Source organism: Berghia stephanieae, chromosome 3, assembly GCF_034508935.2.
Source record: "Berghia stephanieae isolate SIO BIC M18660-M18661 chromosome 3, UCSD_Bste_1.3, whole genome shotgun sequence".
NCBI lineage: Eukaryota > Metazoa > Mollusca > Gastropoda > Nudibranchia > Aeolidiidae > Berghia > Berghia stephanieae.
This window is the reverse complement of record NC_088362.1, coordinates 20,840,161-20,852,630: the sequence shown is the minus strand read 5'-3', so window position 1 is coordinate 20,852,630 and position 12,470 is coordinate 20,840,161. Positions and strand designations below refer to the sequence as shown.

Below are 12,470 nucleotides of genomic sequence, written 5' to 3'. Positions count from 1 at the left end.
TCTGTTTCTATTTTGCACAATTCATTTGCTGACAAATTAGCATTAAAATAATTTTTTTTTAAAGAATGAATTTTTAAAAAACAAAACAAACATGAATAAAGACAAAAGACATTAAATATCATGGAAGTTTTGAAACAAGCTAAATGCTTGGATATCATACATTGGCTGCCTTTGTAAACTCTGTAAGAGTTGAGTGATGCGTGCGATGACTCTTAAAGTTTTCACAAATCACATCAACTGTCAATAATTTGTGGTTACTGATTCACTTCTCATTTTCTGATCGTTGATTGCACCTTTTAAAAATTCTCCTTTTTAACTTCATCATTTAAATTCTCTTATACAGATATTATTATCATCATTAACTTTTGTTTATATCGAGCAATCTGTCCATCCTTGACATTATAGCACAATTACTCAAAAATTGTATTTCACGCTTACATTACTTTTAATAATAACCAATATAATGTATAAATAAATTTCATTGTATACATATACAATATATATATATATATATATATATATATTATTTATACATAATACATACGTATTTCATGTAATGTAGAAGGTTGTTTTTCTTTTAAAAACATACACACTCTAATTTCATTGAATTAAAAATAAATAGATATGATCTTTCGATAACTCGTTTGAAATAAAAAGAGAAATAGACATAAATGCTGAAATTTGTCATTATCTTCTCTCATTGCATGTGTAGTGTGATACAGAGCCATAACCTAACACCATCCCACACCACACAAATGTTGCATCTATCTTAGTGCTAAAGCTGCAACAGTATGGATTGGTCTGGAGTGCTCATGAATGCTTGTAATCAACTGTGTTGTATAAAATATCCTTTCCATTTAACCCAAGCTCTTTAAAATTAAAATCATGAACTTAAAAGATTTCAGCAGGCTTTTTACTTCGTTGTTTATATATTTATTGCACTACAGCCAAGAAATATATTATACTGGTACATAGGAAATTATCCTTCTTTGCTCTGATCGCTTTTTAAAAAAATGTTTTAAATGAAAAAGCACTAGTTCTGCAAGCGAATGGTCTACACAAAACATTCAAAAATTCACCACTACACATTGACACATAAGCAACACATTATTGACACATAAGCAACACATTTACTCTATAGCAATATACTACAAATATACAATAAATAGGTACCTAAAATAAAGCAAATCATGGCTGCTGGTGGCTATTCCAGGGTTTCATGGGTACACACACACACACGGACATACATTATTTACAATTAACCAGTCGCAAATTCATCATCGTTACTTGTTAGACTATTTTCATTAATCCTTCATTCAATTTTTTTAAATAAAAAAATTAATAATAAATAATATTAAAACAATAATAAAAATATATATATATTTATAAAAATAAAAATAAATAAAAATTAAATCATCAATTATTTTATTGGCATGCTTATTAGCTGAAATGTGATACTCCACATCTTGGAGGAGCAAAGCTTTTTAAAAGTTAAAATGGTTTTTAAAATATTTGAAAATCACCAAACTAAAACAAAGTAAGATATAAAAGTATATTTTTTAAAAACAAAAGAAAAAACAAACAAAACCTTCTTTTCTGGATATTCTTGCTGCCGAAATAGAATTGCTAAATGTTTGTTTTTATTTGTTTGCATGTTGTTCTTTTTTTCTTTTCTTATTTTGATAAAACTGGCATGTAGACATACTTTTGTAACTGTCACTCTTGCTGCCTAGAACTAGTAATGCCATTCAATTGATGTCGTTATCAGAAAAGGATGAATGAAGAAAAAAGGTTTATACAATGCAAAGAGTCGCAATATCTCGGCACATTTTTTTTTCTCTTCACATTGTACTATATAATTTATACAGAGTAAATATGTTTTGGTCAAATAGTAATTAGACGAAATACATTAGAAAGATTAAAAAGATAAACCCCAATACCAATGACTTGACAAAATTTGAAACCAAAATCAAAATTCAAACCGTAAATCACAATTAAAATCTGAAATTCAATCATTTTTTTAGTAGAGTTCATGAGATTTTTTGATGACTGTTTGTATGGAGAAATATATCAGATGTTGCCGTTTCATAAAATGTCTGTTTGTGGCAAGTGGAATCAAATACAATTTATCATTCAGAGTGCTTGCTGGCTGTGTCCGCATATCACCGGTTCTTGTACCAATAGATGAATGTTGATAATGATGATGCTGCAAGATGTGTCAAGTCCTTAAAGCTTGAAAGAGAAAAAGCAATGATGAGGTCGACTGTAAGCTTCAATTTACTCAACAAATTCAATGAGATGAATCAGGTTTACCCCAACAGTGAATTTAACACAATTGTGTATCCAATATATTAAGTCTACATTTTTGGAAAAAATGGAAAACCTGCAACACCACATCATATCGATAAAAACTGAATTTTACATTTAACTTCAAAATAACTTCTTTTTCCTTTGAGCTGTAGGAGACTGTAGGAGAAATGGTGTTAAGGATGTGGCTGGGTGCCATCCATTCATTCCACGCAGTCAATTCCATTCATTTTTGCTGTTGTTATTTACGATGATGATATGCTGCGGTTGATTTCGTGGATTGGCTGCAAACAACAATGTTGCTGATGAAATTGACAGAAAATGATTACAGAGAGGGGAGAGCTCAGAAAAGGCTTATAATCCGGAAACCGTTTCTCTTATTCTTGACATTATACAGATGATTTTATATTAACTGCTAATGCAGCTTGAAAAAAAAAACCCCAAAACATATCCAACATTACCTTGCTTTCTTGAACGTGGGAATATACAAAATCAATCTTTCAGTGACATTTTTAAAAATCCATTTTTTTTCTACAATTATTCATTCACCATTAATTTTCTTACTAAATGATACCTTTCTAGTTTTTGAAACAGTCTGGAAAGAGAAAAAAATTAAGCTGGAATTTTCTTTAATCAACTCTTCTGCTATGAATAAATATATATATAAATAACTTTATGGAATTATATCCCTCACCACTAGAAATATTATGGAATCATATCCTTCACCACTTAGAATAATGTTCTTTACAACTTGGAGAAAATCTCTTGTAAACCCTTAGACTAATTGCATTCAACTTGAAATGGACTGGACGGTTTAAACACCAAAATTCTGTTGTTAACTAGCATTGCCACTGTTGTCATTTTATTGCCAGGAGTACCACTGGGTTGTCAATGACTTGTAGCGTTGATGAGCAGGAAATAAATTTATATCTTTGATCCTTTACTTGAAAAGAAATGAATCCGGGATTGTGAAACCATTTTTTTTTTGCTCCATGACATGTACAAACTGATAACTTATCACATTACCCTTTTCAATGAGATTAAAATATGTATTTTTTATATGTACAAGTTAAGAACATTCGAATGCATATTGGCATTGAGGTTAATTATAAAAAATTGCATTGTGGGTAGACCTCATGCTGATTAAAATAATCACACATACACACACACACACTGGGAGACACATTTATTTACTTAATTCCATCCATTTAATTCTACTCCGGCAGTGGCAAAATTTCTTTCATAATTAAGTTATCCTTTCCCCAATCATTTCCGCCTTTCACAATATGAATTTTGCACTCACTGTTATCAACAGAGGAAGTATATAAAAACGTTTGATCTAAAGCAGCTTTGGTGACATGAAAGATTGGAGTAGATCATCGTCGCAGTACACAGAGGTAGGTCACTTCATAATTAATTGTAATATAGATGGCTATGATGACAATTTTGGCATTTTCAGTAGTAATTGTTGTAGTCATGGTTTGCGAGCTATGACAAGGGTTGGTTACCAATGCTGATGATATTGTTGATACCAATGCTGCTGCTGCATGTGCTGCCATTACGAATGCTGGTAATTCTATTATTTTTTTTCTCTTTAAGAAGTGGTAGTGGTGATGATGATATTATAGCGAATATGGCATTGGAGATGATGGTGGTGATGATATATTATAGGTGATGGAATGGACGGTGCTGGTGGTGGTTGTGGTGGTAGTGGTGGTGGTAATGTCATTGCTGCTGCTGTTGTTGCTGCTACTGCTGCTACGTCCAATGGTGTGGTGAAGGAGGCAGCTCGGCACCGGAGGCTACTCTTGCACTGTTGATGAAGAACAAAAACGTTTTTTGTTTGGTGAGGAGAGCCGGTATTTGACAAGAAAATAAACTCATCCTTCGATAAATAATTAGTGGACAGCGCAGTGCGTATGCAACTTTCTTGTCTCAGATAAGAATCGTGTTCCGATAATACAGTGCTGCACTTATATTATTGTCATTGACATTTTAAAAAAAAAACCACTTGAGCAAGGTAAAATTTCCAAATCAAAATCTTCAAACGTGCACGATACAAGGTTCATAATTCAGGTATTCCACCAATCAGAGATTCCTTGAACATTTTCTTTTCTCCGAGCTACTCTTGCCAATAAGTGCAGCACTGCATTGGGGGGAAAATAAAGAAAGAAATGAGATAGAAAAAAAGTACCATACAAATCTAATGTCATATAAGTATATCCAGAATGCCTTGTCACATACACGAACATTCCTCTCTTTATGACATAATAATATGTCAAAGAGGGAGTAAGGATTTCTCCCATTAAAAAATGGCGGTGTTAAAAAATATAGCAAAATCATAAGACACAAACATGAATCACTTGCTACCCTATGCATAGGAGAAAATAATAGCCTTTTTTTTTTCATTTCCTTTTCCTTTTTTTTTCTTTCTTTTTTAAATAGAAGGCTTATATGTATGCTTATCCTGGGGGTTCGGATAGCTCAGTTGGTAGACCAAATTCGATCCCAAGTGAAGTCGACATTTTTTTTTGGACCCCTCTGTCCACCCAGCAGTGATTGGATGGCTGGTTCTGTCACAGCTGGTGAAAAGTACTTTGCGATTTTATCTGACAAACTAGTGTCCTATCCAAAGGATAGCGAGCAATTGCTTTTTTTTCTGTTTCACGCTATGAAACTGTGATAAACTCTGGATCTGTGGGCCTCGTGGCTCTGAAGGACTTTAAAGCTTTTCTCAGCCTTTGAGAAGGAATATTAGTCAATCTAATAATAAAATAATTGCCTATTTACCGCTTACTGGCTTACCTTTGGATTTTGGTGAGGGAGGAGGCTTGGGGATTGAGGCACAGGGGAAGACGTGGTATGCTGAGGTTGTGTTGATGCTTGTCAGCAATAAACTTGAGAATTTTATCTGACAGATCGAAATAGAAAGTTTAATATTATTCTTTCACAGTAAAATCAATTCATATCAATCAGTCAAGGGATATATATAAAATTTTTAAAAAATCTTTTCCGTTTTTATTTTTTTTTTTTTGGTTGTAACTTTTGCCTCTTGTTTCTACTGAATGGAATCTTTAAGAATGCTATCAATTCGAACAAGATATGAAGTGAATAGAAAAGTGCCAGAAGACAATAGAGAATAAAAATTTTTCGCGGCGGTGGTGGGGTTTGAACCTGCGACCTTATTGGTACGACAACTCCGCCTGGCAGGTGAGAGCGTGGCTCTACCGTGTGAGCTATCCACGAACACAAAAATATTCGTTTCAAACTCAAAGTCATTACTAGATCCCTCTCTCACCCACTTCTTGAGACCGCCGATTCGTTCGTACACCACCATCGCGAATAATTTTGACCAGCAGTTAAGCTTAATAGCCAATATTCTCAACACAAACATATAACATAGAAACGATTGAGACATTGAGTATGCTCCGGTGTATGGGGTGAATTTTTAATTCAGAAAAGTGAGTGGAGCAGGCACTTATGTTGGTAACAACAAGATATGAAGTGAATAGAAAAGTGCCAGAAGACAATAGAGAATAAAAATTTTTCGCGGCGGTGGTGGGGTTTGAACCTGCGACCTTATTGGTACGACAACTCCGCCTGGCAGGTGAGAGCGTGGCTCTACCGTGTGAGCTATCCACGAACACAAAAATATTCGTTTCAAACTCAAAGTCATTACTAGATCCCTCTCTCACCCACTTCTTGAGACCGCCGATTCGTTCGTACACCACCATCGCGAATAATTTTGACCAGCAGTTAAGCTTAATAGCCAATATTCTCAACACAAACATATAACATAGAAACGATTGAGACATTGAGTATGCTCCGGTGTATGGGGTGAATTTTTAATTCAGAAAAGTGAGTGGAGCAGGCACTTATGTTGGTAACAACAAGATATGAAGTGAATAGAAAAGTGCCAGAAGACAATAGAGAATAAAAATTTTTCGCGGCGGTGGTGGGGTTTGAACCTGCGACCTTATTGGTACGACAACTCCGCCTGGCAGGTGAGAGCGTGGCTCTACCGTGTGAGCTATCCACGAACACAAAAATATTCGTTTCAAACTCAAAGTCATTACTAGATCCCTCTCTCACCCACTTCTTGAGACCGCCGATTCGTTCGTACACCACCATCGCGAATAATTTTGACCAGCAGTTAAGCTTAATAGCCAATATTCTCAACACAAACATATAACATAGAAACGATTGAGACATTGAGTATGCTCCGGTGTATGGGGTGAATTTTTAATTCAGAAAAGTGAGTGGAGCAGGCACTTATGTTGGTAACAACAAGATATGAAGTGAATAGAAAAGTGCCAGAAGACAATAGAGAATAAAAATTTTTCGCGGCGGTGGTGGGGTTTGAACCTGCGACCTTATTGGTACGACAACTCCGCCTGGCAGGTGAGAGCGTGGCTCTACCGTGTGAGCTATCCACGAACACAAAAATATTCGTTTCAAACTCAAAGTCATTACTAGATCCCTCTCTCACCCACTTCTTGAGACCGCCGATTCGTTCGTACACCACCATCGCGAATAATTTTGACCAGCAGTTAAGCTTAATAGCCAATATTCTCAACACAAACATATAACATAGAAACGATTGAGACATTGAGTATGCTCCGGTGTATGGGGTGAATTTTTAATTCAGAAAAGTGAGTGGAGCAGGCACTTATGTTGGTAACAACAAGATATGAAGTGAATAGAAAAGTGCCAGAAGACAATAGAGAATAAAAATTTTTCGCGGCGGTGGTGGGGTTTGAACCTGCGACCTTATTGGTACGACAACTCCGCCTGGCAGGTGAGAGCGTGGCTCTACCGTGTGAGCTATCCACGAACACAAAAATATTCGTTTCAAACTCAAAGTCATTACTAGATCCCTCTCTCACCCACTTCTTGAGACCGCCGATTCGTTCGTACACCACCATCGCGAATAATTTTGACCAGCAGTTAAGCTTAATAGCCAATATTCTCAACACAAACATATAACATAGAAACGATTGAGACATTGAGTATGCTCCGGTGTATGGGGTGAATTTTTAATTCAGAAAAGTGAGTGGAGCAGGCACTTATGTTGGTAACAACAAGATATGAAGTGAATAGAAAAGTGCCAGAAGACAATAGAGAATAAAAATTTTTATTCTCTATTGTCTTCTGGCACTTTTCTATTCACTTCATATCTTGTTGTTACCAACATAAGTGCCTGCTCCACTCACTTTTCTGAATTAAAAATTCACCCCATACACCGGAGCATACTCAATGTCTCAATCGTTTCTATGTTATATGTTTGTGTTGAGAATATTGGCTATTAAGCTTAACTGCTGGTCAAAATTATTCGCGATGGTGGTGTACGAACGAATCGGCGGTCTCAAGAAGTGGGTGAGAGAGGGATCTAGTAATGACTTTGAGTTTGAAACGAAAATTTTTGTGTTCGTGGATAGCTCACACGGTAGAGCCACGCTCTCACCTGCCAGGCGGAGTTGTCGTACCAATAAGGTCGCAGGTTCAAACCCCACCACCGCCGCGAAAAATTTTTATTCTCTATTGTCTTCTGGCACTTTTCTATTCACTTCATATCTTGTTGTTACCAACATAAGTGCCTGCTCCACTCACTTTTCTGAATTAAAAATTCACCCCATACACCGGAGCATACTCAATGTCTCAATCGTTTCTATGTTATATGTTTGTGTTGAGAATATTGGCTATTAAGCTTAACTGCTGGTCAAAATTATTCGCGATGGTGGTGTACGAACGAATCGGCGGTCTCAAGAAGTGGTGAGAGAGGGATCTAGTAATGACTTTGAGTTTGAAACGAATATTTTTGTGTTCGTGGATAGCTCACACGGTAGAGCCACGCTCTCACCTGCCAGGCGGAGTTGTCGTACCAATAAGGTCGCAGGTTCAAACCCCACCACCGCCGCGAAAAATTTTTATTCTCTATTGTCTTCTGGCACTTTTCTATTCACTTCATATCTTGTTACCAACATAAGTGCCTGCTCCACTCACTTTTCTGAATTAAAAATTCACCCCATACACCGGAGCATACTCAATGTCTCAATCGTTTCTATGTTATATGTTTGTGTTGAGAATATTGGCTATTAAGCTTAACTGCTGGTCAAAATTATTCGCGATGGTGGTGTACGAACGAATCGGCGGTCTCAAGAAGTGGGTGAGAGAGGGATCTAGTAATGACTTTGAGTTTGAAACGAATATTTTTGTGTTCGTGGATAGCTCACACGGTAGAGCCACGCTCTCACCTGCCAGGCGGAGTTGTCGTACCAATAAGGTCGCAGGTTCAAACCCCACCACCGCCGCGAAAAATTTTTATTCTCTATTGTCTTCTGGCACTTTTCTATTCACTTCATATCTTGTTGTTACCAACATAAGTGCCTGCTCCACTCACTTTTCTGAATTAAAAATTCACCCCATACACCGGAGCATACTCAATGTCTCAATCGTTTCTATGTTATATGTTTGTGTTGAGAATATTGGCTATTAAGCTTAACTGCTGGTCAAAATTATTCGCGATGGTGGTGTACGAACGAATCGGCGGTCTCAAGAAGTGGGTGAGAGAGGGATCTAGTAATGACTTTGAGTTTGAAACGAATATTTTTGTGTTCGTGGATAGCTCACACGGTAGAGCCACGCTCTCACCTGCCAGGCGGAGTTGTCGTACCAATAAGGTCGCAGGTTCAAACCCCACCACCGCCGCGAAAAATTTTTATTCTCTATTGTCTTCTGGCACTTTTCTATTCACTTCATATCTTGTTGTTACCAACATAAGTATCAATTCGAACTACCTTGTACAACTAGGTGGTCTAGTGGTATGACACGTCTTGGGTTCGAATCACGCTTGAGCGGCGAATAGTTGGCTCTTTACTCAAATTCTCCCACCATACTTAGGTGTAAAGTGAATACCTGATCCCTGTCCGAAAAAATTGTAGTATCACCTAACAGGAGTCATGTCTTGTCCTATATGTTGAGTGTTGCTTTTTGCTAGAGACCCCTTGCAAAGCTCTTTGAGCATATTCAGTGGATATTGCGATAAAGAAAAACTCAATTTAAAAAATATTTATTCATTTTATTTTATTTTATGCGGCTATGTGGTCTAGTGGTATGACACTCGCTTTCGGATCAGAAGGTCCTGGGTTCGAGCCTCGCGCTCGGTGAATAGTTGAGTCCTTGGAAAAGGCTCTTTACTCACATTCTCTCACCGTACTCAGGTGTAAAATGAGTACCTGGCCGTTAACAGCATTGTCTTTGTCCGAAAAATTGTAATATTGCCTAACAGGCGTCATGTTCCGTCCTACATGTTAAATGTTGCTGTTGACCAGCGACCCTTTGTAAAGCGCTTTGAGCACATTTAGTGGATATTGCGCTATATTAAAAAAAAGCTCAAAAAAGCTCAATTTATTTTTTAAATTTTCTACCTTTGATTCTTGACACAGAACTTAATGACTTTTCAAATGAATAATCGAAGGGGGTGCCGCACTCGGGCTCTGGCTCCGTGGAGAAGACGCGTCCCTGTGGTCCGTGGGAACAGCAATTACACATACAGGAATGATATCGGAGACGTCCCTCGTCCAGGTACGGGTGTGTCAAAGCATCTGAGGCAGTGATGCGTTTATTCTGGAAGAAGAAGGAGAAGGAGTAGAAATTATAGATATGGATTATGTTATGCGGGTTTTCCAATAGCTCAGTTGGTAGAGCACTCGCTTCACACGACAAGGGGCCGGCCGAGATCGATTCAGGGTGCAGTCGAGATTAGTTTTTTTTTTTTTACCCTCCTGTCCATCCAGTAGTGAATGGGTAGCTGAGTCTGTTAGAATTGGTGGAAAGTAATTTGTGATAGACTAGTGTCCTATCCAAAGGATAGCAAGTAATTGGGAGCAGCAATTACACATACAGGAATGATATCGGAGACGTCCCTCGTCCAGGTACGGATGTGTCAAAGCATCTGAGGCAGTGATGCGTTTATTCTGGAAGAAGAAGGAGAAGGAGGAGAAATTTTAGATATGTATTATGTTATGGGGGTTCTCCAATAGCTCGGTAGAGCACTCGCTTCACACGACAAGGGGTCAGCTGTCCATCCAGTAGTGAATGGGTAGCTGAGTTTGTTAGATTTGGTGGAAAGTACTTTGCAATAGACTAGCGTCCTATCCAGAGGATAGCAAGCAATTGCTATTGTCCATTTCAAGTTATACAAACCAGGATAAACTTTGTGTCCATGGGCCCTCTAGATGGGTGATTAGTGAATGCCAAAACATGAAATTAAAGTCAAAATGATCAAAAATATATCATTTTAGCTTTCTGCACTCAATGAAACCATAGTGATATGACTCATAAAAACACATAAATTTAACCAAGTTCCTTATTTTTTATGACAAATTTAATTTTCAGTTTTAAAAATTTTTAAATTTCAATATTACTTCGACATGATACTGTTTTGAGATATATATATATATATATATATATATATATAATATATATAATATATATATATATATATATATATAAAATATATATATTTATTAGCAAGCATAGTTGTCCGTTGAATGAATGTGATGATAAGTCGATCAACTCAAAATTTATGATTCAAGTGTTGAATAAAATATGAACTCAATTTCTATCGTCTTAAAAAGAAAATACATTTTTTTCGACTTCGTAAGAGATCGCCATGGAGCTTTTTATTTGAACACAGAGAGACATATTCTGCATTTAATGTCTTACATATTTCGCACAATAATCATAGAATTCTTTCCAAATGTTAAGAACTGAAAATGGTTCATACAAATATTAACAAATTGATTGTATTCAAAATAATGAGATTAACTACAAAATGGCATTGACTGATTGCAAGTACTCGCATCTCATTGTCATCCTCACTAACCGGAAGGTTGACACAACCCAGTGCTAAAAATGATGGTGTCATTTTTCGATTGGATTTGATGAAACAAATTAAATTTTTCTATAAAATCATCACGATGTCTAATCAATCTCATAAAACATGAAAACCATCTTCACTTCATGTCAATCGTAAACACCATGCAAAATTCGGTGACGAATGGTCCACTGGTTTCGGAGCCTTAGTAGTGTTACTAAAAATCCAATTTGCCAAATATATAATAATATATATTCCCAATACTTTGATTAGACCTGTAAATGAGCTCTATAAAAATTGACTGAAACTCTTTGTAATTCGTAACGGAAAAATCCAAAGAATTGAAATGAATAGTAAACAGCAAACTCGCTTGAGCAAAACAATGGCAGAAAACTAATTTGCGTGGGAATTAATTAGGCTACTTACCATTTTTCCTTATAATTAGGTACCCAATCAGTGAAGAAACTAGAAACGGTCAACCAGTTTGTTTACAATATGAGTATGAGGCAATCGAAATGTGCTTGTAGCAATCATTTAACTTTCTATTTGAAAGTGTCTACACAACGCACTTCCGGTGTTCGAATTTTTCTTTTTCATACTTTTACTTCCCTCCAGGTAAATGTGGTCAATTTTGGCTTAGACGAAACAGTGAAATTTCACAAAGGCTGTGTGAACATACACTGGGATGTGTTCAGACACAGCAATTCTAAAAAGCGTCGCTTAGCCTTGGCAATATATCCATCGTTAATAGAAAAGGCCCGAGAGCTATGCGTAGCACTGTGGGACATTCCTAATTAACTTTACGGCCATTCGACTACGATTCATGAATTCTTTCTTTATTCAATTCTTTCTTTCCTTCTTTAAAATATTTGAATTTGACGAATTGACTGATTTCAGTTAATTGACTGAGAATTTACAGGTCTATTTTGATAGATTAATTGTATCACACTTACTGGATTTAAGACTAGCATACGACAGAGTAAATGGACGGCCTCGTGGGTGGCTTGGTCGGAGAGATTGTAAAACTGGTTTAGGCAAGGTGGTTTGTGGGGACGGGATTGGATGTAGTCGCGAGCACCCTGGCATGCGGTGGGCATGTCCTCAAACGTTGGGGTACCAAGGAGTTCTGTGATACGGTCCAGCTGTGAAAAAAAAAAAATAGAAGGAAAAAATGAAAGAGGGATAGAAAAATGAGTCTTTAATTTATTTTTCTTTTAAAAGAGCTCCTTTTGAGTAACTCATTTCTAAAAATATTTCTTTGTGTGGCTTTTAAAAACGAGTTATC

At 36.6% G+C, this 12,470-nt stretch overlaps 1 protein-coding gene across 2 annotated transcripts in view; it reads right to left on the bottom strand.

Annotated features, from left to right (window-relative positions):
* Positions 1–1,413: 1,413 nt before the first annotated feature.
* Positions 1,414–12,470, bottom strand: part of LOC144967307 (serine/threonine-protein kinase NLK-like) — a 107,434-nt gene continuing 96,377 nt past the window's right edge. The window contains exons 7-10 of one of the 2 annotated variants that reach the window (XM_078904375.1): positions 12,139–12,327; positions 9,735–9,933; positions 5,113–5,218; positions 1,414–4,453 (exon numbers count right to left, since the gene is read on the bottom strand). In XM_078904375.1, coding sequence (XP_078760501.1) covers positions 4,396–4,453; positions 5,113–5,218; positions 9,735–9,933; positions 12,139–12,327 — 552 coding nt within the window. In that variant the 3' untranslated portion in view covers positions 1,414–4,395. The remainder of the gene's footprint in view (positions 4,454–5,112; positions 5,219–9,734; positions 9,934–12,138; positions 12,328–12,470) is intronic. The other variant, XM_078904376.1, reaches the window with a different exon arrangement.